The 27,018-nt window shown below is 48.4% G+C and overlaps 1 protein-coding gene across 1 annotated transcript in view; it reads left to right on the top strand.

Annotated features, from left to right (window-relative positions):
* Positions 1-27,018, top strand: part of CFAP45 (cilia and flagella associated protein 45) — a 368,333-nt gene that overhangs the window by 303,235 nt on the left and 38,080 nt on the right. The window contains exon 10 of the mRNA XM_069604692.1: positions 3,313-3,506. Coding sequence (XP_069460793.1) covers positions 3,313-3,506 — 194 coding nt within the window. The remainder of the gene's footprint in view (positions 1-3,312; positions 3,507-27,018) is intronic.

Below are 27,018 nucleotides of genomic sequence, written 5' to 3'. Positions count from 1 at the left end.
CCTCTTTCTCCAGGTGTCTTACCCAGGTGATGCTGGCAGCTACAGCGTGGCTCAGGGGCAAAGGGTTGCATATCTTCTCTTATTTGGACAACAGTTGATTTGTTCCTCTTCTCAAGAAGTTGTTAATTCATCCCTAAAATTGGCAGCGGATTTAATATTCCCACTTGGCTTTTCAGTGAATTAAAAGAAATAACTGATTGATGCTCAGAGAGTACTGTATATTGGACTCCTAGGCGACACCAACTTGGACGGGGTCTTCCCTCCTAGGCAACGGATTCGGAATACAAGGCAGGTATGCTCGCAGATGTGCAAGGCAACACATGTTTAGGCGCTCATTGATAAAATGGTGCTGTGGCTGATGGCTTTGTCTGTTCTTCTGGCCCCTTTTCCCAGGCTTCATATTAGAGAAACGTAACTGTATTTTGTGAATCATAGATCTCAGGAAATCTAGCCTACCTCTTTTCAAGCACTGGTCTCAGATCTAGTAAAGCAAGACCTCACTGGTGGATGGGGGAGTAGAAACTATCGATTAATGTTCCTTTCTTTGTGTCAGACCCACCACGAAGCATATCCACAGACTTATCCCTCAAAGAGTAGGGTGAAACCTTGGGGGACCTCTGGTTATGGCCTCTGGTGTCCCCAGGAATTGAACTTGCAAATTAATGTGCTGCAACGTAAGGCAATCATTTTGGCATTCAACGATTTGCTTCATTCTATATCAGGTCACAGAATTCTGATCCTTATAGACAATATAAAGAGCTGGTTTAATCTGAACAAGCTGGGAGGTAGCGGATCCTCTTTATTCTGCCGTCTGGTCATAGCTGTTTGGCAGTGGGCAATTTTCACAATGTCTTTCCATTAGTCTTTGCAAAGGTGGGCATTTCCGCTGCTGGAACTGTTTTCGATTCGGTCAAAAATGTTTCCACTTTGTGCTGTTTCCACTTTGTGTCTTTGCAGCGGCTACGTATGGACTCTATGGGAGATGCTTTTCTTCTTTGTTGGGACAGACGGTTTCTTTATGCATTTCCGCATCTTACTCTATTGACCAAAGTGCTGCACAAGCTTTGAAACCGTGTAAGCTGTCACCTCGTTCTGTTAACCCTGCAGTGATCCAGTAGGATATTGTTTTCCGACATTTTACAGATGATATCAGAATCCCATCACGTCTTCCCTCTGACCAAGGACCACTTACCCCAGAAATGGGGGCTCATTATCCATCCCCATCCATCCCCTTAGTCTCTTAGCAACTTGAAACACAAAGACTTGATCTTTTGATCTTTAGGCCTTTCTGAGAAACACATGAGTATTATTAAGGTGGCCTGAAAGAGTTCTAACATATCTCAATAACACATCAGACTCTACCACTGTAACACATCAGACTCTACCACTGGTATGTGATATGGAATATTCATTCTCAGAGACCATCTTTGGAAACCAATCCATTCTTAAGAGGCATTAAGCAGATTCAGGCCTTCAGTCAGACCATTGCAGAGACTACTCTTTGCATTCCAGTTCCACAGTTGATGATTAGTTTGGGCAGGCAGTGATCAAGACATTGTTCAATCAAAGTACCTATAAGCTTTGTCTGGTCTTACCCAGGATTTGTCATCCATTCACACTAAGGTTTTAGGGTGCATTTTAATCACCCTGTGCGCATTTTGAAAATAAAACCTGAAAGGTGACATGTGGAGGTCTACAAATAATAGTGCGTGGCCTGCTCACCGAACATTAAAATATTAGACTCATTGCATTCAAATAAAGTTGTTAGTGTAATATGAGGAGCTATTGGTGAAATACACTCTTGCATAGTGTATATTATCCATCCATCTTTCAAGGCCCACATAACTGTAACAGAGACCACCAGTGCTCAACTCAACAAAATTGTTATTGATTGATCATTTGAATTCACAAATTTAAAGTATAATGAAAAGATTAGTTACATTGTAGAGAAGACAAACCATTGCAAATTTCAGCATTGAATAACTAGAAAGTTGCTGAAATTGACAAAAAATTTCACTTAAAATGTTTTCTCAAATTTAACAAAGGCTCATGAGATGTTATCTAAGCTTAATTCATTTCGGTCATCAGACACTCTTCAGAGGTATCAGAGGCTAGAAAATAATATAATAACCATTTAATAGTAGGACTCAATTTGAAATATATCAAAGCTCGTCCCTCCAGCCCTGTTAAGATTTGATTTAATTACATGTGGAGGTTTCCATGCTATATCATTGCGCTCAGAATGCTGGCTTTACCTTACTGTATAGCCGACTCTCTGAGCCCCTTGATGAGCGGAAAACCATCCATGGGTGGCTCCCTCACCTTCAGCCTTCCTCTTCTGCACATAGGTGTGGGAGCACTACTGCCTAGTAATGGCATCCAGGGTTATTGCCTAATTGATGCTGCTGTGCAGCATGCTCCAAGCACATCCCCTTTCTGGGAATGGCATCCGTATGAAGGAACGGATATGGTCTAGGAGCACAATTGCAGAACATTGAGTAACTTTAACTTTATTAATCATTGTTTCTTGGCACTTAAATAATCAGTGTTAGCACCCGGTGTGGGGACCGCAACCAATCAGGTTGCTGGGAACTTGGGCTGAAACTACCAATCCAAGTCCGTGTTCTGAGCAACCTGATGGCTGCTTCCCCCACCAAGCCATCTTTCCTATACACTCCCTTCCCTTCTTTTAATTCCCCCCCGCCCTCCCACTTACCTGATTTCTGCGGTGGTACCCGCCACTGCCGCCACCCGTTATCAGCGCTGGCCACCATGGAAATGGAAGAGGGGCCCCAAGTCTTCCAGCGCTGTAGTGGCGGCCATCTTCTTAAAGTATTTTGTTTGAATGGACGCGACGCCGTAAGACGTCCCATCCATTCAAATGAAATACAATGCTGTCAGAACCCTGAGTTACCAAATTGGCAACCCAGGCTGCTAATAGCATTCATACCCTCTACGGCAAGCCCGATCGGGTGTTATTGGCCCAGAGACCCTTGTTAAAAGTCTTTGCTACGCTCGGTCCCCAGGCCGATAACACCTGAGTCGGACTGCCAGATCAGGTATGAATGCTTAATTGGTTTTCAAATCAAAAGCACTCGGACATATAAGGAACGTCGCACACCCTGCCAGTATTTGTGACCTACAAGTTAATCACGATTGCTGCAGCAGACGCTTAACGAATGGTGCGCTAGTTTGCTGAGTTGGCAACCTAAAACACACTCTAACCAATACAACAACTCTATTTCGAAGATTGGCCCACAAATTAAACAAACACACTTCAGTCTGTCTGATAAACGTGCTTCATCTTTCTAGGATGCTTTGAGAGCCAAACGGAACCAGGAAGCAGCAGAGAGAGCCTGGCGACAGAAAGAGAAAGAGGAGGCCCTGAAGAAAGCAGAAACTGAAGCAATTATGAAGCATGCCCGGCAGGAGCAAGTGGCACAGAGAGAACACTATGCAGCCATGCAGGCCCACAGAGACAGAGTTGAATTCGAACGAGTTCTCAGGTAATGAATCATGTAGCGCATGTAAGACCAAGGGCGGTAGGCCTAAGTGGGTTCTGTCTTTTTGTTGAGATCACAAACTGTTTATCTCTAGAATCTTAGATTCTTTTCTTGATCCATTCTCCCCAGTGATATAACCTTAGTGGTTTAAGGTCAAAGCAATCAGGCATGACTAATAGTTGAACACAGTTTGGCAGGCTCCTCTGTGCGGCCTATGGCTGGAATAGCAAGCTTAGATCGGGATAGTCAGTGGGATCAGCAGCATGAACATAAGTGGTCTTGAGAGTGGGAAAACATGGGAAACATGGTTGTGAATTTTCAAAAGCATGATCTTTTTGCAGATTCATGACTAATTCCCAGCTGTAGGGGAGGATTTTAGAAACCATGCATTATTTTTGTGACATTCTAAAAACAATCATCACATGGGGATCATGCATTGAAAACCCCAACCAGAGTTTTTGGGATCACCTCATATTGGTAGGCAGAAATCAGTAATGTGATCCCTGTGTAATGGCATGATTCCAGCAGACTGTGCCTGCTTTTCTCAGTGCGGGAAAAGCAGGCACAATCAATTGTTCAAGGTTCAGTGATGGTCGCTGTTAGGTAAGATTTTCATAGTAATGATAAATCTTCCTGACCTGTGTCAACCCCAGAACTTTTTGATTTTACTGGTGGATTATTTTTCCTAATACCCCTGTGAGTGGGAACCTTTTTCCACACTCACAGAATCGTTTACTCTTTTTATGGGTGTCATTTTTAAGACTCTCCATAGTGTCTTTTAAAAGTTATCCTCTTTGACAACCTTTTGGCAATAAGTGCCTATTGTTGCTGGGTTGCCTAGGGGCTCCCCTTTTAACTTTCTCTGGCTAACCTTGTGAGAACTAGAGTTACCAATGATAGAAAGGATCTTCAGATCCCTTTTACATTTTATTAAGTGAGACCAGCACCCACCCACCTTATGTGGAGTGCTGGGGAGATACTGAGTATCCCCTTTCTCATCTTAAATGTAACATTTACAATAGAATTAAGTCAATATAATCAATACAAATGATACCAATTTGATCTGATACATCTTTGGCTGACCCATATTGCCCCACTTATTGATTAACCCATTGCCTTGCCTATCTCTTCTGTTGCTACTATTGAACCACAAGAACCAAGGAAGGAGATTATCCATCATCCTCTATCGTTGATGACTGTAGGTTGAAGACTACCTCAGCATGCACGTGTCCCAATAGACAAAATAAAAGGACACACCCCAGTAGGGAATGAGACCAGGAGAGTAATTGCAAGGAAAACACATTTTATATAAGTAAATAATGCAAGCAAACAATTCTGCTGCCCGATAGCGCACTGCCAAACAATACACAGGCAGCATATTTTGAACCCAAAAAACCTCATGAGTGATGTAACGACATAAGGTACAAAATAAGTTTCAATTGGTTGGCTCACATGGTACATTATATTGCATAGGTGATGTCAGGCTACAATTGGTTGCTGAGGCTGGGGGCGGTCAGTTGGCACGTTGGTCAGCTGGGCTCATTTTCGCAGGGTGAATGTCGGTCGCAGTTCACAAGGAGTTGTAATCCTGACTAAGCTAAACCAAACAATGGAGGTTGGCATTCAAAGAGTAATGTCGGGCATAAAACCACTGCATTGATGGGGGTCGTTTATAAAAGGTAGACGGGTATATGCACATTCTAACCCATGCTTTTATGGGGACACGGGTGCATTGGCCCTTCTCCCAGGTGCCTTATCTGGGGGGGTTGATCTGTGATTTATTCCTGGTGCCTCACGATTTCAAACGAATGGATGGATAGATGTTAGTTTTAGAAGAGGATATATGATCACACTGGATCAGGTATATGGTGGGCAATTTAGGGTGGTCCGGGGGAAGGGTCTAGTGAGCAGTTACATTCAAAGGGAATGGAGGGCATGAGGCCAGTGGACCATGGCTTGGCAGGAGGGGGTGGAAATGGCATGAGTTGGTCAGTGGAGATGGATTGGGCACTGGGTCTGGAGTAGGCCCTGATCTCACACTCTGCGATGAGCATATTCTGTCAGTGTCCAATACCAACTAATGCCAACAATAAATGGCTGGACTTCCTTGAGAACAGGGCTCGCGCAGAGCTGACATGGGGTGGAGGTGGCGGGGTCTGGCTGTGCGCAATGCTGAGAGAGGGAGAGCCGAAATTTCGGCAGAGTGGATTTGGGTTTCGTCAACTAGCAGCTTATTACAATTACCCAACAAACCCTCTTTCAGAGGGGGCTTTGTGTGGAATAAAAGAGTGAGCTTTTCCATGTACCTGAAGCTGACACCTGCTGGCCTTATTAGACCAAATATTGAGAATCGACCACTTACTCAGTGAGAGAAGAAATTAACGGAAATGCCAGGAATTCTCTTGAACACTGTTTCTGAAACCTCCCTATCCTGTTGCTTCAGGCTCACCGCCTGAACTGGTGCTGGTGGGAAATACATGAGGATCCCTTACATATGTGGAGAAGCGCCAACAACGGGCCAACCATCTATATCCCTGTTTTAGGAATGTTGCCCATTCTACAGTTAAGTACCGCGCACTATCACCACCGGAGGGATCCCCTGGCGCTCTGCCGGCTCTGAAAGAGGAAGGGAGGGTGAGTTAGTGGGAGGAAGCTGGAAAAGTGCAATAGAGCAGTGATGTGCTGTTCGCGGTCTCAGGCCGGTGGGTCCGTTGGCTGGGCCTGGGGTGTTTTTGGCCAGTAGTCGTCGTGTACTGTTGTGCGAGTCTGTGTGTGTTTGTTTTGTTGTTGCAATGTAGTGAAGTTTGTGCGGTTTGTTGTGCTGTAGGGTTGTGGTTGTTTTTGGTTTGGATTTTGAGAGGTGTATGCAGAGGGGGGAAATTGTTAGTGGAATTGGTTAGTTGGCATGTCTATCCTGAATTGAGGCCTTGGGCTTGCGTAATCTCCCCAGATGGGGTGATGGAGCACGCCTGCGCCTCTGTCCTGATCTGGGCCTGTCTGGCATTCAAGGTCCCTTTCACATCTGGCCCTCCACCAGCCTCCCTCACAACCCCACCTGTCGTCCCTTCCTACTCATATAGCCAGTGCACCTGCCAATGTCCACAACTCGGCTATTGTGGTGATTGCCAATATCCTGACAATTCCACAACACTGTGGTACCTGGTAGCAACTAAGGGGCGAGTGAGGATGTTGGGTGGGATTAGCTGGGGTTGTTGACTCTGTCTCCCTGGGCGTCACCTGTGTTCCACTCTACCCGGTGTCACCCGTCCAGGTGCTGTGGGAGCTTTCCTGTCGGTTCTGGGAGCTGTCAGTGTCCTCTCCAGTTTAGTCATCCTTTTTCCTTTCTGTTGTTTCGGTTTTCAGTTTGAGTCTGTGGTGTTGAATAGCCAGGTTTTTAGTAATTTCTTGAATTTTAGGTGATCTTTGGTGTTTCTTATTTCTTTTGGGATGTTGTTCCAGGTTTTTGCAGCTAAGTGGTAGAAGGAGGCACCTCTACGTTTTTTCTTAAGGTATGGTTTTAGTTCCAGGCGGATTTCGTTGCTTGATCTGAGGAGTCTCGTTGGCTTGTAGATTATTTTCTTTTATAGGAATTCTGCTCCTTTTCCACTGATTGTCCTGTGCGTTATGCACATTATTTTGAAGGTGATGCAATGTTTTACTGGGAGCCAGTATAGTGTTTTTAGGGCAGGAGCGATGTGGTCTCTTCTGGATAGTTTGAGGAGTAGTCTGGCTGCTGCATTTTGGATCCGTTGTAGTTTCTTCAGGAGGTATTCTGGTATTCCGAGGTAGAGGCTGTTTGCATAGTCTATTCTTGACATGATGAGGGCGACGATAGTGAGTGCTGTGCTTGAAGGAGAGGAATGGTAGGATTCTTCTTGCCGTGTGGAGGAGGAAAAACATTTCTTGTCTGTTGCATTTATTTGTGGTTCTAAGGTTAGGGTGTTGTCCATCAGGACTCCCAGATTTTTTACTATTTTAGATGGTGTTTGTGCGGTTCCCATTTCCGTTGGCCACGGGATGGCGGTTTCGTTCTTTTGGTCTTTGGATATGATCATGATTTCTGTCTTTCCTGGGTTGATTTTCAGGTTGTTGGCATTCATCCAGTTGAAGACTTCTTTTAGACAGTAGATTAGGGTTGAATGATCGTCTTCGGTGTCTTTGATTGTGTAGATGATTTGAGTATCATCTGCATAGTTGTAGCATGTAATGTATTTTTTGAAGATTCTGATGACTGGAGTCTGGTAGATGTTGAAGTACAGTGGTGATAGTGAGGATCCTTGTGGCACTCCACAGTCGTTAACTCGTGGAGTGGATTTGAAGGGTTTAATCCATACGGTTTCTGTCCTGTCTGGTAGGAATGATTTAGTCCATATAATCATATGTCTATTCCACCCCTCCAAACCAGCAGGGCCTGTTACCAGAAGAGAATAAGTCATACGACTTCTAGCATGATAAATATTCTTTCTGCACCTCAGCATCAACCCATGTCGGCCACCGCTTTATTTGCCCTGGAGTCTTATTTGCAGTAGATTACGCACACAGATGAAAAAGATCGCCCCTCTCCCCCTATGGCCCTGCTCCATTCCATGGCCTCTGGAAATTATGCCGACCAGGTCTTGCACAAATTAATTGGGCTCCCTCCATTACCCAATATCTGAGCATCATTTCAAGAAGTAAAAGGCTGGCCACTCTTGAGCTCTGGTCCCATAGTTATTATAGCCTCATTCTTTCCTTAAACCAGGATGCGGAACAAATTGCTTATAACGTAATTCTGACCCCAACCTATCCAGTGGTCCTGGGACACCTATGGCTCGCTCACCACAACCCTTTTGTCAATTAGGGCACTAAAAGCCATCGTATTGGAAACAGATAAGTGCACAACGACTTGCTGGAAAGTAACACAAACAGCCACAACCCTCATTCAGGATGTTTTGTCTGAAACCCATGAAAACATCAATGCATGTCAGAAATAGAATTCTGCCTATTTTAAGGTGTTTTTTTGAAGCAGAATTGATTCCATTGAAAATGAAAAACCACACGTAAGTAACTATATATATATATATATATATATCATTTTTTTTTTTTTTGGTTTTTTACAGGGCCTGCCGTAGCGGCTCTGTAGTTATGGTTAAGTTGCTCAACCCATAGGAAGAACACTTCTTGGGCGGCTTATAACTTTTCCCCCCTTGGACACATCCTCACCAAACTATGCAAAAAAAAGTATATGGCCCCCTCGTATTGATTTAGCAAGGTTTGGTGAGGTTTCATTCAGGGGGAGGCAAACTCATAGAGGGAGGAGTCCTAAAATGTGTGGTTTTTCCCATAGCCGCAATGGAAAAAGAATGTTGCTCACTTCTACAGCCCAAACCGCTGGAGAGATTTTCACCAAATTTATGGCAGGTGCGGCAGCCTCATCCCGAAACCGTGCTTTTGTTTTTAAAAACGGGCCAAAAAAATGTATATCTGGATTCGGTCCGCAGACTTACTTCCCTGTTCTGTCGGCGAACGGGCCTCTGATTGGTCCAGGGGCCGTCATGATGTCCACGGACATCGGGCATGCCCGCTGATTGGTCAATACAAAAGGGAGGTGCGTCATATTTTTGGGAGACACCTGCCATGTTGGATTCGCGGACAGCGGCTGGTGTCCACGAACATCGCAGTAAAAACACATTAAAAAACACAACATTGCACTTGTCAAAGTAATGAAACAATCTTTGGGGAGTTGTGGGGTGATGAGGATGTAATGGGATATGGCCATAAAAAGCAAAAATTCTGCCGTTTTTTCATCCCTGATGTCCTCGAACAGTTCAGGGACAGCACTGCGATGTTCGCGAACATCCTAGAAGTTCAGGGGCATCCATACATATTTCTGCATTACAGGGTTGGTGAAAAGCAGTTTTCGGACGGTGTATAACTTTGGTGCAGTTTTTGAAAATTTTCACTGCAGAGCACTTTAAGAGGCTGGCGGAGTGTAGGAAGTTTGGCCTGCCCACCGCTAATTATTGTTATAGTAGTGTAGTCACTGACTGACTGGAGAGGAAACCTCTCCTCTCCTCTTCTGTCAGTTAGCATGCTTTATGAGGGGCAGGCCATCTGGTCATGTCTTGGTTGTGGCGGCAGCATGCTGAGGATGAGAGTAGGAAATAGAGTAAGTAAAATATGAATGTGTGTGTGTGTATATGAGAATGCATTACTTACCGTAAAAGCATTTCTGATGGTTGTATCTGCTTAGATTCACATGCTGTGCATAGGTCCGACATCCAGTGGTCACTGCGGAGTATTGCATCTTGTTTTTCGTAGTCGAAAAGGGGACGTCGACCAGGCGTGTCTGAAACACTATCCCTATAGTGACGTGCGTTGTACCCACAATCCCTCACGCGTCGAGGTCCCTCTGTTTGTATTTTTTCTGCCCTGAGGGAGCCTTCTAGACGTGAGTGAGTACAGAAAGAGAGAGAGATATATAAAGGAAGTCTATGTTCCTTCCATCCGAGCGGGGAGGAAGGGTGGGCGCATGTGAATCTAAGCAGATACAACCATCAGAAATGCTTTTACGGTAAGTAATGCATTCTCTTCTGATGTTTGTTAATCTGCTTAGAATCACATGCTGTGCATAGACTAGCGAGCAGTACCCGGAGTTGGCGGTGGGTTATGAGAAGGAACAGTAGAGAAAAGGTGTCGTAATACTGCCTGTCCCACCTGGGAGTCAGATCTAGAGTGTGTATCTAGACAGTAGTGTTTTGTAAAGGTGTGCACAGAACTCCAGGTAGCCGCTTTGCAGATGGACTCAAGGGGAACATTTGCAATGAATGCTATGGATGCCCCCGTGCCTCGAGTAGAGTGTGCTCTTGGCTTAAAGGGTAGTTCTCTCTTAGCAAGAGTATAGCAGAGAGTGATGCATTGAACAATCCATCTAGAAATAGTGGATTTTGAAACCGCATCTCCTTCTCTTCCTGCTGCCACCGAGACGAAGAACTGATTAGTCTTCCTCAATGGTCTGGTTCTTTCCATGTAGAACATGACCGCCCTGCGTACATCAAGTGTGTGCAGAGTCCTTTCTCCCAAATTGGAAGGATTTTGAAAGAACGTTGGTAGTTCTATAGACTGGTTTACGTGGAATTTAGAAATAAATTTCGGAGCAAACCTAGGGTGAGTGCGTAGAACCACTTTATCTTTGTGAACTGTAACAAAGGGGTCTAGAATAGAAAGAGCCTGAAGTTCACTTACTCTCCTGATGGAGGTGATAGCTATTAAAAAAGCAGTCTTAAGAGTAAGATGTTTAAGGGATGCTTTGTGCATGGGTTCGAATGGAGAGCCCATGAGTCTGGTAAGTACCACATTAAGGTCCCATCCGGGAGCAGGGTCAGCTATCGGGGGGTGTATTCTTTTTACTCCCTCCATGAATGCCTTTATAACTGGGATCCTCCACCACGACACTTTGAGTTGGGAGGTGGTGTATGCAGAAAGTGCCGCTAGGTGGACTTTAATGGAGTTAAACACTAGGCCTGAATCCAAGAGATGGGTCAGGTATAGTACCACATGTGTGGGAGAGCAGTCAATAGGGTTGATGCTTTTACTCCTGCACCAGATGACAAATCTCTTCCACTTGCTAGAATAGCAGTGGCGAGTGTTCGGTTTTCTGGCTTCCCTGAGGATGTCCATGCATCTTTGCGGGAGTTGTAGATGTCCGAACTCTATGACCTCAGGAGCCAAGCTGCTAAATTCATGTTCTGGGGGCATGGGTGCAGAGTCCTGCCCTTGTTCTGAGATAGCATGTTGTACGGGCAGGGGAGTTTTACTGGGGGAGATAGAGACATCTCCATCAAGTGAGCGAACCATGGCTGTCGGGCCCACATTGGGGCCACCAGTATCATGGTCACTTGTTCCTGGTGCATCTTGTGCACCACCTTGTTGAGAAGGGGAGTCGGGGGAAAAGCGTAAACAAATTTCCCTGACCATTGCATCGATAGACCGTTCCCCTTGGATTGGTTCTGGGGGTACCTGGAGGCGTAACTTAGGCATTGAGAGTTCTCCAGGGTTGCGAACAGGTCTATTTCTGGGAATCCCCATTGTGTGAAGACGTCGAAGACGATGTCTTCGTGCAGACGCCATTCGTACTCTTCGGGCAGGGGGAAATCTCTGCTGAGTCTGTCTGCCAGCAGATTGAGTTCCCCGGGTACATGTAGTGATAGTAGGAACATGTCCTGTTTGAGAGCCCACTTCCATATATTCTGGGCCAGTTTGGACAAGCCTGGAGAGTGGGTGCCCCCCTGCTTGTTGATGTAGTACATGGCTGTAGTGCTGTCCGTAAGGACCATTACTGTCTTGCCTTGTAGGTGTTCTTGGAAGGCTTTTAGCGCCTTGAATACCGCTAGTAGCTCCAGTAGATTGATGTGTTTGGATGCTACGTTCGGAGTCCACACTCCGTGAGCAGTCTGATGGTATAGGTGAGCACCCCATCCTGTGAGGGATGCGTCTGTGGTTAGAGTGGCTTCCGCCGCGGGTGTGGCAAAGGGTTTTCCTTTTTCCATGTTCCCCTTTGTCCACCACTGTAGCGAGAGAACCAAGGCCTGCGAGACCACCACTAGATCGTCCCATTGTCCGCTGGCCTGACACCACTGGCTGTTGAGCCACTCTTGCGTTGGGCGCATGCGCAGGCGTGCGTGAGGTACCAAATAAATACACGACGCCATCATTCCTAGCAAGCGCATTGCTTTGCGTACCGTCACCTCTCGGCCGGTCACATATTGGGGGATCTGAAACAGCATGTTTTGGACCCTCTCTTTGGAGGGGAAGACGAGGCCGTCCCTTGTTTGAATTAGAGCCCCTAGAAATTGTTTGATTTGACTGGGGTCTAGACTGGACTTCTTTTCGTTGATGGAGAAGCCCAGTTGGAACAAAAGGTCTACCGTCTTTTGGGTATTGGAGAAACATGTTTCGTAGGAGTCCCCTGTTATGAGCCAGTCGTCGAGGTAAGGGTAAACTGGGATGGACAACCTGCGCAGGTGGGCCGCAGCCACTGCCAGTACCTTTGTGAATACCCTTGGTGCTGAAGCTATACCGAAGGGTAGCACCTTGAACTGGTAGTGTTTGCCCTCTATTATGAACCTTAGGTATTTTCTGTGCGCTGGCAACATTGAAATATGAAAGTATGCATCTTTCATGTCCAATGTTGTCATGTAATCTCCCTGTGAAAGCAGCGGGATCACGTCCTGTAAGGTCACCATACGAAACTTTTGGGGTTTGATAAACTTGTTCGCTGGGCGCAGATCTAATACAGGGCGCATGGTTAGATCCTTTTTGGGTACAAGGAAGTACACTGAATAAATACCTTCCGTTACCTGAGATAGAGGCACGACCTCTATGGCTCCTTTTTCCAGCAGTTGTTGTACTTCTTGAAGAAGGATGGCAAGATGTTCCGGCGTCAACCGCCGTCCCCTCGGGGGTCTGTAGGATGGGGAACTGTTGAATTCGATACAGTATCCGTGGGCTACGGTGGAAAGTACCCAACGGTCTGACGTTATCTCCTCCCATGCAGGAAGAAAGGATGTTATCCGGCCCCCGACCGGTGTTGCATGGGAGGGGACGCGAATCTTCGCGTCACTTGGAGTTGTTGGGGGCTTGGGAGCCTCTGGGGGTGGATCCCCGACCTCTCCCTTTGCCCCGGCGTTGGCCTCTTTGGCTGTACTGGCCACTATTGGCTTGGTAATTGGTGGCAGGGTATTGCTGATGGTGACCTTGTTGTTGTTGCCGTTGGCCACGAAAAAAGCGCTTGTTGCCATAGCCGCGTCTGGTAGTGGGCTTAGAGATCTGGTCAAGAGTCTTGATAGTGTCGAACTCTTTTTTGGCCATCTCTAGGGCTTCATCTACCGCTTTTCCGAAGAGGTTGGCGTCCTCGACAGGTTTATTTATTAAAGACGCCTGTGTCTCCGGTTTAAAGCCTGAGTTGCGCAGCCATACATGGCGCTTTAGGAGTATTCCTTGTACCAGGGAACGTCCTGCTGTTTCTGCCGCGTCCAGAGAGTTTTTTTTACAATGCTCTGGTTCACTTGTGTTCCTTCGCCAATAGTCGACAGTAGGCGTGTACGTAAAGGCTCCGGTGCTTCCTCTGCGTCTTTGCGCAGTTTGGCCCACTGCGCGTCTGCGTAGCTCGCAAGCAAGGAATTGTTGTTGGCAATTCTTGCTGAGAAGGCAGCCGAGGAAGTAACTCTTTTTGCAAGGGCATATAGCCTCTTGCCCTCCTTGTCAGGGGGTGCCTCACTGGTGGAAAGTGGTACCCCTGCCCTCTTTCTAGTATTAGATACAACTAGGGAGTCCGGTATGGAATGTCCCCTAATGTAGAGCGGGTCTGAGGGTGAAGGAGCGAAAAGTTTCTCAATCCGTGGATTGACCCCTCTGATCAATGCGGGAGTGGACAGCGACGGGGTGATCCTCCTTTTAACTGAGGCGAGGAGTGGAATGGTCTGGCTGACCGGGGGTTTTTCTTTAATGACTCTTTCTACAAAGTCTAATTCTGGAGAGAGTTCTCCCGTGTCCAGTTCGAAATGCGCTGCTGCTCTGCGCAACAGTGCATTGAAAGTAGGCTGATCGTCAATAGGAGACGTGTTCCTAACTGGAGAATTATCCGGAGGAGTTAGATTTAGGGCATCAGTGTCGGAACACACTGATGGTGATTGCCAGGGGTGCGAAGGTCCTTCTCCTGGGCTAATCCCGAAGCCTTCTTCTATAATGTCTGTTCTGTCTTCTAGACATTCCTCCTGGTTCTGTCCTTCGTTGTCCATGAAATCATCTTCTTCCTCGAAGTATTGTTCCTCCCCAGTGAGGTCATATACATCTTGGAAGTCTGAGGCTGTGTCCAGCAGGGGATCGACCAGCCTCGGTTTTTTGGCTCTGGGGTCGTCTTGAGGCCCTTCTCTAGTTCTTCTGAGAGTTAGAGGGGCTTGGGTACTCATCAACTTTTCCATCCTCTCCATACAGAGGTGGAGTCTCTCCATAGTTTCATGGGGTACCCCTGAGCGGTCTAGCGGGGGAAAACTCGAGTTGTCTACCTCGAAATGGCTCGACCTCTCCCAAAGCGTCGAGGAAAGTGTCCCGTCGCCTTCCTCAAAACCCTCAGGTGTGTCGGGAGACTCCCTGACTGAAGGGGGTAGTCCCTGCTTTCCTTCGGGTGTTTTCGGCGTATCCTTTGCTCTATGCGTAACGCTCGACGAAATCTTCGGCGTACGCTTTTGGGCGTCGGCTACAACGATCCTGGCTAAGCTATCGGCGACATTCTTGTCGGCGGAAGCTTGAGTTTTCGACGCTATGGGTATCGAGCGCTGTACGGCGGTCTGCGCCTTCTGTTGATGCGCACCGGCCGATGGTTTGGTGGTGGCGCCCTTGTTTGCCGAAAGCCCAGTCGCAGGTCGCGGCTGCGGTTGCGAGAGGGGCTTCGAACCCGAACGGTCCGAGGAGGCCGCCGGTGGAACCTGCGTCTCCTTGGGCGCCGAAGCTCTCTTCGACTTAGACGAAGAAGAGCCATGGGTTGTGTGCTTATCTTTATGTGAATCTTTGTGTGCGTCAGTGTCGCCGGGGTGTTCATCCCCATAAGCAGGGCGTGAGCCGAGCCCGTCGGGGCCGGGGACAGACGACGAAGCGCGTAAGCGCTCCTTAGAGGGGGTTACGACTTCCGTGGCGGAGGTCGTGTCATCGCGTTCCTCGTCACTGTCGGTGGTAGCAGCGGCGGGTGAACCTTCGGCCTTCGACATCGCGTAGGCCGCCCACCTTTTAACCCTACGGTCTTTTAGAGTTTTAGGCTTCAGAAGCCGACAAGCCGCGCACCCTTCCTCTTTGTGATCGAGGGGCAAGCAGCGGTTACACCGTGAGTGCTTGTCCTTCCAAGTGAATTTGAGAGGAGGGTAAAAGGGAGGTGAGGGGAAGGTGGAAGGAGGGGATAAGAGTGTCAGGGAGGGGAGTGGAGAAGAAGAGATTTCAAGGAGACACGAAAGGAGGAATAGGTGGGGATTTAACGGATAGAGAGAGGAAGGGAGTTCCAGTGGAGGGGGGCAAGGAGCTGAAAGGAGCGAAAACGAGAGGAGGCACATGGGGACGGGGGAACAGAGACAAGGAAGAGATCTGCAGATTGAAGAGAGCGGTAGGGAGTGTAGAATGAAATGAGACAGGAGAGATATGGGGGAGCAAGATCGTGAAGAGACTTAAAGAAAAGACGAGAGAAGATGAGGGAGGAGATTAAAGGTTTAGTGGCATGGAAGGTGAGAGAGGAGCAGACTTTACGAATATTGAAAAGGTAGTAGAGACATGCGCGGGAAGTAAGAGAAATATGGTGGGTGAAGGAGAGGGAGGAGTCAAAGTAAATGCCTAGATTACGAGCATGGGCCGAGAGAGGAAGATTAGAGGGCGGAAAAATGAATAAAAGGAGGGGGAGAAGGAGGAGGAAGTGTGTTGGAGGGGAAGAATAAGACTTCAGTCTTATCTGTATTGAGAGAAAGTGGGATGACATCCAGTTTTTAATGGCAGTAAGACAAGAAGAGAGATTAAGATGGAGGTCAGGAGTGAAGGAAGAAAATTAGAGGAAAAGCTGGGTGTCATCGGCGTAGAAGTGGTGAGAAATACCAAAGGAAGAGATGATGGGGGCAAGAACGGAGGTGTAAAGAAAGAATAGAAAAGGGCCAAGGACAGAGCCTTGGGGTACACCATAGTCCAAGGGAAGAGTAGAGGAGGTACAACCGCCCCAGGAGACGTTAAGAGCGGTAAAAATGATTCAGATTTGTTTTTATGTATGCACGCATGCAAAGACGAGTGCTGTATAAATGTGCAGGTGAATGAGAAAGTGTATGTTGTGTGAATGACAGTGGGTATAATGTTTGAGTGTGCCTGTGCCGCGTGTGTAAAGGGGGAGTAGGCCTCCAATTTTGGTGGGTTTCCTGACGGCAAAGCATTTTTTATTGGAAAACATGACCAGTGATATTAGGTGGCTAAATTGGCACATGTTGGTGGGGCCAGTCTGGACATGTTTTCTAACTCTGGCCTGGATTCATTTCTGGGTATCAAGGATACAACAAACATAACAAGTGTTATTACTTGGCTAGACTTCTGTATGTGCGTCAGCCAGACTGTTATGTTTTATTGTTGTGGCGTGACAAAGCCAGCATCGTTAGTGTATAATGTACCTAGACTGGCCTTCATTGGTGAAGCCAGTCTGGCTATATTTTCTTATTGTTGTATACCATTTTTTACTGGGCATCACGAGCAAAACAAACATAAGTGTTATTACGTGGCTAGACTGACCTACATTAGTGCTATCTCTTTAAAAATGAATTGGTTATATAAGTCAGTAAACATATTTAATGGAAATTAATTTTAACAAAGTGCAAATGCATCTCATGACACATATAAATGATCTTTTCTTTCATTCAATGTTATCCAATATTTGCACTTTTTGCACACCAAAAGCACTTTAACATTTCAATGTTAAAAATAATATTGATGTAAGGATTGTATCTGCATTATTGAAAGTGTTTTTGTATCATGTAAATGATATTGGGCCTCATTACGAGTCAGCCGGTCCAGAAACAACGGTGGCAGTAAATCTGTTGCCACAGTTATTTCCAGACCGGCTTATTCCGAGTCCTGCAGGCGGGAGATGTCACTCCCGCCAGGTCTGACCTGGCGGGAGTAACACAACCCGCCTGCAGACGGACATGGAAACACTGACTCTTTCATAGACGGAACCGGTGTTTCCATGGTCCCCATCTCCATGGAGTCCTACGGGACTCCATGGGAATGGGGATTTACAGAATTCCGCCTCCGGAATTACCGGCTCACCGGGGTTGTAATGCCCCGGTGATTCCAGCAATCACGGAGGCGGAATGGTATTACCGATCTGGCAGCAGCCTGCCAGTTTTTCCGGCACGGCTACCGCCGGACTCGCAATGAGGCTTATTGTAATTATGTGTTGTGAGATAAGTTTGTTTTGTTTACATGTCTTTTATGTGTAATGACTATATTGTCATAATCTGCCTTCTTTGTGTGTGTTATGAGATGCATTTGCACTTTGTTAAAATTAATTTCCATTACATTTTGTACTGACTTGTATAATTAATTCCTTTTTGAAGAGATAGCTTTTATTTGCAGATTTGGATGATGTTCTCACTGTGGCATGCCATTGTCTTGCTGCACATCAAGGATAAAGCACACAAGTGCTATTAATGGGCTAGGCTGGCCTATATTAGTGCTGCCATTCTCGGCCTGTTTTCTTACTGTAGCATGGCATTTTTTTACTGGCAAAGCCAATAGGAATTCATTCTTATATGGTAATACTCGCATATATTAGTGCAGCCTGCATGAACATGTATGCACACGGCCAGCAAAAACATGTTTTGTATACTAGCATATATCGTGGGCAAAGGCATCATGAAAAGGCGTTGGAAAATGCTCCAGTGCACTGTTGATAACCTGCATTTAATTGTTTTTTTTTTCATTTGCTGCCATAAAAAAGTAATTCAAACTGTGTGGCTTTTAACAAACCTTTTCACAGAAAATGTGCTATAAAACACACTAGTTATTCCATTGTTTTTTTACATTTTTTTCGTGGGACAACCCCTCCCACCCCCTTGGTTGGCTAGAGTGTGTTTCCTGTGCTCTGTTACTCCTGCATAATCGAGGATAACATTTACACCCCTAAAATGAAAAGGTTCACCAGGAGCCACTGTGAAGAAGGGACATAAAATAATACAATTCATGCAGCTACTGGCTATACTACATTTTTCTGTACATTCGGCGATACCCAAAACTGCTGCTTAAGGAAGCTATGGTCCCTAGCCGAATGATCTCAGTTGATGACTTAGTCCACCAACTCCAGGAAATCATTGAGCCACTGAAATCTTTCTTGTTGTGACTAACGTGGCACAGAAAAAGCATGGACGTCATGGGGCTCTGGAGCCCATCTACCTCAGAATCTGCCGAAGAAGTGCACCCCACGATTTCTGGGTCCAATTCGTGTTGCACAATACCTATCCTGAGTGGCCTATCGCCATCGGTCTTTCTGGAGGATCTATCCTGTGTTTCAAATCTCCCAGCAAACAGATTGATTGCATTGCTCTACAACTCATCCTGCCCACATAGGGTATGAGGTCAAGCAGACCCCTAAAGTGGGGTCGCTTTCCTTATAGCTTGCAAGGGCTGCACAGCCTGTGATTGCATCTGGTAGCCTGCTTCCCAAGTTCATTCTCCCCATTTTGCTTACTGTTTTTATTGTCCATGTTTCCCTTGAAAACCAGGGGCATCCAGTCTACTTGGATGAGAGCAGAATGTCACAGTGCACCCTCAGTGGTTAAGTGGCAAGTCTCACCTCCGATCACCTCAATGTCCTGTGCAAAGAATCTCCAGCTGTGGCCGGGACCTCTGTCATCATTCTGTGCCTGTACGGTGATACATGCCACATTTGACACTATGGAAATCCTGCTAAAAGGCTCAACCTCATTTCTATGCCGCATTCCCATTTGAGACCACAGAACCTATACATCAGTCTGTTGCGACTCTTTCCACACCTCTGGACACCTGATGCTCTGTCCCCATGTCCTTCTCGGTTTCTTTCTCTGACTCCTTCCCTTGATTGTCCTTCTCCAAGGTTTCTTATTTTGACCTCCATGATATTATCCCTCCCATGGCCTGTTCTTTGTCTTGTATGATCTCCGGCTTTGCTTTTGTCTGGCTCCCTGAGGTGCCTATTCTCCAGCATGGGGTCTGGCATGGATTCACATGCTCATGAATATTCCCCGTCGTCAGGCTGGAAATCCTTGGTAAAGAAAATAATCAGTTTCAGTTTCGTTTCTGAACTGTCTTTCTACTAATAACCAATCACTGGTCTCTGGCTCACACTGCCCCCAGCCAATGACTGCCCTCTACCTAATACCCTCCTCTGGCAGCCATCTTCAGATTTTTACTGCACGTTCAAGTGTTGGGAGTCCTTGTGCTGTAGCTGTCGAGCTTGTACTGCGTATTGCGTTTTTTCAAAGAGTTTACTCCTATTTTATTCGGTCAATCGAGCCTCAAGCTCCACCGATTCTACTTCCGATCAACAGAGACCCATTTCGGAATTTTCTACGCCCCTCAAGGGTGAATTTTCGTCGAGTTTTCACTTCTTGGAGGATTCCGGAAGATCTTTGAAGCCTACCCCCTGTGGTCATGGCCCAAGACAAAGGAGACACAACGCCTGTTGGATCCAAGCTGTTTAGGATCTGCCCTGGATGTGGATTACTGAATGTCTTCAAGGAAGATGAGCACTCTATGCCTCTACTGCCTTCACGATGACAAATCGCATGTGGAGAAGGACTGTGTGTTCTGTAAGAACATGTCCGTCCGGACAATGAAGGATCATCATATTCGACTCACCAACTGGCTGGAGGGGAAGAGCCCAGCAGCAGGTAAGAAGAAGTGCAAGCGGTCTTCTAAGACCTTTGAAGGTTCTCCGGTGATGGGGGCCCAACAAAAGGCCAAGCACTGCGAGTCCGCGGGCACCGGGAGCGCTGTTGGTTCGGGCTCCTCGGCTGCCAGACAGGGCGCAATATCACCGACGCCATCATCCATGAGCCAACGCTCTGGCTTGGTGAAAAGGAAGTCAGAGAACCCGGGTAAGCTTCGGGCGAAGCCCTGGTCGATCCCGACGGAGACAGCCAAGGGGGAGCGAGGCGGTGACCCTCCCCCCATGGTGAAGGCCTCAAAGGTCGTGAAGTCCCAGATTCACCCGGCAAAGGCCTCGATTGAAGGAGTCGTGGCGGCCCTGGCGCAACCTGCGGAGGCTACCCCAGTGGAGATGACCTCCGGGCCTAGAGTTTTCCTGCCGCCCAGGAGGGAAACCTCTTTCCAGCCTATTGAGAAGACACCCGTGAAACCCCGGGATGAGAAAGAGGGGGGCACCGTAGCCCTAACTGACACAGATGCCACCTCCTCGGAGGAGCGTCAAAAAGATCCTGGACAAGAAGTTCGAGGAGGCCAGAGCATACGGGAGGGATCCCGAAAAGGCAGACGTAGAGAGCGACGGTGGGGCTGATGAGGAACCGCGGACCGTCGAGGAAGCGGAGGACCCCGCGCCCCAGCCTTCGCTCCTGTCGCAACCGATGCCACAAGACAATTCAGGAGCAATCTTGATAGCTTTGCAGCCTCTGTGTACGGAGATAAGCACAAGGTTGCCATTACCACCAGCGGACGATCCAGCGGCACCTGGACCGTCAGGGAGCCCGCTGAACAAGCTGAGGTGAGTGCATCCTCCACCTCCTTTCCAGTCTTCACCCCATCCCCTCCTCCGAGGGACGAGACGGGGACGGACAATGATGGTGGTGACGACGGTGGTGACGACGGGACGGATCTCCCATCACCCCTTCCCCGGGCCTCCCCTCCCGACGAAATTGGCTCCTTTCATGCCATGATCGCCAGGGCATCAGAACCTTTGCAGCTGTGCCCCAAAGAGCAGAAGAAGGAAGGGGTCCTCTACCAACGGCGGGAGGCCAAGAGGAAGACTGTCCTCTCAGTCCCCCTATTGGACGACATCTGGGACGAAGGACTGTCCCTTCTGAAGAACCCGTCCTCGGCCCCGGCGAAGAGGGACTGGTACGAGAAGAAGTAGCGGGTCCCGGACTCTGCTCCTATGTGCCTCAGGGCACAACCGTCCCCGGATTCGGTGGTCTCTGCGGCGACCGAGAAGAAATCAGCAGAGGCAACGGCATCAACTTCCACTTCCACGCCGGATACCGAGTGGAAGAAGCTGGTTGCCATGGGAAGGGTCATCTCGTCGGCAGCAACGACCATCAAGGCGGCCAACGCCCTCGCGATTGTGGCACGTTATGGAAGGTGAGGTGGCGTCAGACCACACCATCACAGTGGCCATGGACATCGCCGACACCGGCTTCCGCCAGATGGGCAACAGCGTTTGCCTTCGCCAGCGCGGTTGGCTCAGGGCCACTGATTTCCGTCAGGATGTACAGACCAGGGTACTGGACATGCCCTTCGACGGGAACAACCTGTTCGGAAAGGCAGTGGACGAGTCACTGCAGGCCATCAAGGCAGACTCTGAGACGGCCTGGGCCCTGGGTTCTCTCCATCAGTGACGGCCGTCCTCCGGAGGCAAGTCACAAGGTGCCTCCAAAGGATTCAGTGGCAGTGCCTCGTTGTACTGCCAGACAGCCCGCTCCTCATCGCAGGAAGCCTACAGAGACCGCAACAAGACAGGAGGACATTGAACCGGGCATGACGTCGGGCCCCCACCCGAGCACCCCGGTGGGAGGCCGGCTGGCGAAATTCATCAGCGTGTGGGAGTCCATCTTCGGGAGGTACGAGCAATGCTGAGAAAGGGCGCGATAGAACTTGTCTCAAAGAGGCTCCGGGGTTCCGGAGTATACTCGCGGTACTTCCTTGTCCGAAAGAAGATGGGCAGCTGGCGGCCCATCCTAGACCTTTGCCGCCTCAACAAATACATCAAGTCCCAGAAGTTTTAGATGGTCACCCTTCAGCACGTACTGAGACAATGGGAGGAAGGTGACTTTGTGTTGTCTCTGGACTTAGAGGACGCTTACTTCCACATCCCCATACCAAAAGGACATTGAAAGTTCCTACGCTTTGTGGTCCAAGGGCGGCACTACCAGTTCAAGGCCCTGCGCTTCGGGTTGAGGTCAGCACCAAGGGTCTTCACCAAGTGCCTGCCACTGGTGGCAGCGCAGCTGCGCCTGCAGGGGATCCGTCTATACCCCTATCTGGACGATTGGCTCATCCGAGCAAAGTCAAGAGAACTTGCCGTCGATCACACAGCGAAGACCGTTCACCTGCTCAAGGAACTGGGATTCTCGATCAACTTCGCAAAGTCCCACTTGGTACCGTCGCAGGACGCCCTGTTCCTGGGAGCCAGACTCAAAACAGTGGCACAGTTGGCTTCACCATTGGAGGAGAGGACGAAAGCCATCCTGGGCAAGGTACAACGGCTGTTGGCCATGGAAGTGGCCAGGGTGAAGTCCATCAAGTCATCGTGCATCTACCTCATGCGTCTGTGCTGGTTGCGGATGCGGCCACTGCAGGAGTTCCTCGACGTCCGTTGGATGCAAGCGGCGGGCAGCTTTGAAGACAAGATCTCCCTCAACGAGACTTTCCACCAAGCGATCCGGTGGTGGGGCAACCGCGCACACCTAGCGGCGGCATGGACTTCCAGACTCCGGCGCATCAGATAATGGTGACGATGGATGCCTCCCTGGAAGGATGGGGAACACACACCGGAGATCTCCACTCAAGAGGCCTTTGGCTCCCGGAGGAGAGGTCACTACACATAAACGTCCTGGAGCTCCAAGCCATGTTCTGGGCCCTTCGGTTGTTCCTCTCATCCCTCAAGGGCAAGGTGGTGAGGGTCTTCACCGACAGCACCACCACGATGTTCTACATCCGGAAGCAGGGGGGCACCAGATCCCCCGCCCTATCCAAGGAAGCGCAGGATCTGTGGCACTGGGCTGTTGCCCCCGGGATGTTCCTGGTACCCTTCCGTCTGGCAGGAATAAAGAACACCATTGCCGACTCACTCAGCAGGGAGCTGCGCTCTTGCCACGAGTGGGAGCTTCGGCGGGATCAAGTGGATCTCCTGTTCCAACGATGGGGCAATCCCCAGATTGATCTATTCCCGGTGGCGATGAACACCAAGTGCCGGAGGTTCGCCAGCAGGTTTCCCCAGCCGGGGAGCATGGGCGACACATTCTCATTCCCCTGGGATGGCCTGTTCCTGAATGCGTTCCCGCCGTTGCTGCTGCGACTTATCAGTCAACTCAGACTGTCCCGGTGCAGGATGATCCTAGTTGCACCGGCATGGCCGAGGCAGATCTGGTTCTTGAACCTTCTGGACATGTCAGCGTCCCCCCCAGTCAAACTGCGGACAGACACGGATCTTCTCGTCAGGGAAGGAGACGCCATCCTCCACCACGACCCGGGATCGCTGAACTTGCAGGCCTGGCTGCTGCAGAACTAGAGTTCGGAGGGTACGATATCCCGGTGGACTGCAAGGAGTGCTTGCAAAGGCCAGGGCGTCCTTGACTCTTAAGTGCTATGGACACAAATGAAAGAGGTTCTCTGTCTGGTGCCGTGCACAGAAGATCAACCCTCTGCGGATAACGGCCCCTCAAGTGATGCCGTACTTGCTGTAGCTGGCCAAGGCGGGGCTGGCGCATGTCTCCATCAAAATCCATCTGGCGGCGATCTCCCACTCATCTCCGTGGTCTCATCGCCTGGTGAAGGAGTTCATGAAAGGACTGTTCCGCTCGTTTCCGACGGTGAAGGCTCCGATCCCAGCATGGGAGCTCAACGTGGTACTGACCAGGCTCATGGGCCCGCCATTCGAGCCTCTGCATTCGGCACCGTTGAAGTTCCTATCGTGGAAGACAGCGTTTCTTGTGGCCATCACCTCCACACGATGAGTGGGAGAGATCCAGGCCCTCTCCTATAAACCTCCATCTCTGACATTCCACAAGACGAGGGTAGTGCTGAGGACGCACCCCTCCTTCATGCCCAAGGTGCCATTGGACTTCCATCTCAAAGAGCCCTTGGTGTTACCTGTTTTCTTCCCGTCACCTTCGACGCCGGCTGAGAGGACTTTGCACTTGCTAGATGTGGCTAGAGCGCTGAAGTTTTATGTGGACTGCACAAAGAGTTTTTGGAAGACATCACAGCTGTTTGTGAACTTTGGCCCTGTGAACCAAGGGAAGGCCCTCTCGAAGGCTTCCATTTCCAGATGGCTCTCCGGCTGCATCTTGCACTGTCACTGGTTGGCAAACCGACCCTTGCCCGGCTGTCCGAGAGCCCATTCAACCAGAGCGATCGCTGCTACTACGGCGTTCCTGTCTGGTGTGCCCCTGCTGGACATCTGCAGGGCTGCGACGTGGAGGTTGATGCACACACCTTGACGAGATTCTACTGTGTCGACCGGGATTCCAGGGAGGAGTCCAGAGTCGGCCAGGCAGTGCTGCACAACCTGTTTGCTTGAAGGTGAGCCTGGTGAGGAGGTAAGAGATGCTTAATGTTGAGTTGTTGAAATGCTTAATGTTGAGCCTTGCCACCTCCCCTGGTTGTGCATGTTTGTACTGCTATGTATTCTTGTATTCATGAGCATGTGAATCCATGCCAGACCCCGTGCTGGAGAAGGAACAAGTTACTTACCTGTAACTGTTGTTCTCCAGCATGGGTCTGGTGTGGATTGACATGTGAACCCTCCCTCGAACCCCTCTGCGGCTCTTCTCTTGGTCCTACTGCCACTTTACGTGCTACCAAATCTGAAGATGGCTGCCACAGGAGGGGCTTAGATAGAAGGCAGTCATTGGCTGGGAACAGTATGACCCAGAGACCAGTGATTGGTTATTAGTAGAAAGACAGTTCAGAAACGAAACTGAAACAGATTTTATTCTTTACCGAGGATTCCCAGCCTGACGATGGGGAATATTCATGAGCATGTGAATCCATGCCAGACCCATGCTGGAGAACAACAGTTACAGGTAGGTAACTTGTTCCTTACCTGTTTTTGGCTTGTCAGTTTTTGGCCAGCCTCCATTGAACTGGCAAGCTAGCAGGGTCTTCGTATCTATTTAGTTGGGTCATCTCCATTCCTATGTTCAAAAATGTCAGCCTGCACCTGCTACCTGGGCTTTGTGCTGTTCTTATACAATGTCAAACGGTACAACGTTCATCCATTGCCCATTTTCTTTCCGCCGCACTTTTTGCCGAAGAAATCATGAAACATATGGGGGGTGAGAGGGGTAAGGGCATTTAAGGGTTAGGGTGGGGTGGGGTTTATAGGGAATAAATAATAGGGGAGAGGGTTTCGGGGGGGCCCGCCTCCAAATAAAAAATAATTCAATTAATTTTCTCAGTAATTCTATTTTTGCAAAAAAAGCCGCAAAACAAAATTCTGGGGATGAAAGAACATAGAACCTGTTAAACGGGGGTGGAGTTGGTGTCTTGGTATAGGGAGACCTCCTCTCACTGACCTGGAATTACCATGTTAAGTTATTGTGATTAATACTGTGCACTACTGACATTTTCGTGGCCTCCAGGCACTTTGACGTGATCTGAAAAGAAAGGAGGGCTGGGACGGCTTAGTTAGTGGTATAGATTGGGAAAGTGCTAGAGAGCTTTGATGCGCTGTTGGTAACTGCAGTTCGGAATAAACGGTCACTGTGTGCTGGGTCTGTATTTAGTTGATACGAGTTAGGTCATGTTTGTTGTACGAGTGTGTGTGTGTGCGATGATTTATGTGTAATTGGTTTAGTTTTCTTTAGTGTGCTGTGTTTAGTTGGGTGTTGCTCGGTGTGTGCATTTTGTGGTGGTTGTAGGTTTTTGCTGCGGTAGAGGTACGTTTATGTTTTGTTTCTTGTTTGACGGTTAGCATGGAGGATATTGGAAAGTTTTCAGTAGGCTTAGTTAGTGATGTTAGAAGTCTGTGCCCTTCTGTGCGGTTGTTATCTTGGTCTGGCAGGGTTCATATTCTTCAATGAAGGTTTGTGCTAAAAATTCTTTATTTTGTTGGGGCATCCAGGTTTCGGTGGTATTAAGTTAAAACATGGTTTTATATTACTGAAAAAACAAAGATCGATTTGGAAAGATCACTCTGTGACTACACAGAGTGGTCTTTTTAAATTGAACTGTCAAGCCACTGCCACACACGAGTGCGCGCACAGGCTGACATGTGTGGGAAAGGGAGGAAAGGAGCATTCTGTAATGTGTCTGTGTTTTGGGGTGAGAGTGTGAATTGGGCAGGGTTGTAGTGTTGGGTTAAGCTATGGGGAGGTTTCGGGGGGTACGCACCCACCCCCCGATTTAATAGAAAGCCAGTGGAGAGTGAGGGGGTGCGTAGGGGATCAGCTTCTGAGGGCGGGGGAAGCGGGCAGGGCCAGAATATGATATTTCCGAATTTTAAGGGCGACCCAGAAACGTCCAAAAGAAAGCGGTCATTTTTGTGTTCAGCCTTTACAATGCGGAAATATCGCATATAACCGGTTTGGGTTGTTTTGGGTGTTTCTCTTGTGTTGTGTTGGCTGCTTCCCTTTGACAGTGTTTCCTGTTTTGCTCGGTGAGTTTTTAAGAGGTATGTTTTTAGATATTTTCTGAATTTTAGGTGGTCTTCTATCATTCGTATCATAATGATCCACCAAGTTTTAGTTTTGAGTATCGTTTTGGTTCATGTCGAATGTCGTTGCTGGACGTTAGTGTTCGGTTTGGTGTATAGATGAAGATTGTTCCTTGTATGAATTCCGCTCCTTGGCCATGGATTGCTCTTTGGGTTCTGCAGAGTATTTTGATGACATTGGGCCTCATTACACGTTAGATGTTAAGGGTTTACTGGTACCGGTAAGGGCACCGGTACCTGTAAACCCTTACCGCCTTACTACGAGTTCCCTTTGTGGGACCCGACCTTAACGGCTGGTTTTACCAGCCGTTAAAGTAGGGTGCCGCAAACGGACCTTGGAGCTAATTACGGTACCGCAATTTGCGGTACCGTAAT

Source organism: Ambystoma mexicanum, chromosome 1p (assembly GCF_040938575.1).
Source record: "Ambystoma mexicanum isolate Mex_15411 chromosome 1p, UKY_AmexF1_1, whole genome shotgun sequence".
NCBI lineage: Eukaryota > Metazoa > Chordata > Amphibia > Caudata > Ambystomatidae > Ambystoma > Ambystoma mexicanum.
Note: the sequence above shows the minus strand (reverse complement) of the source record. Positions and strands in the feature narration are given on the sequence as shown.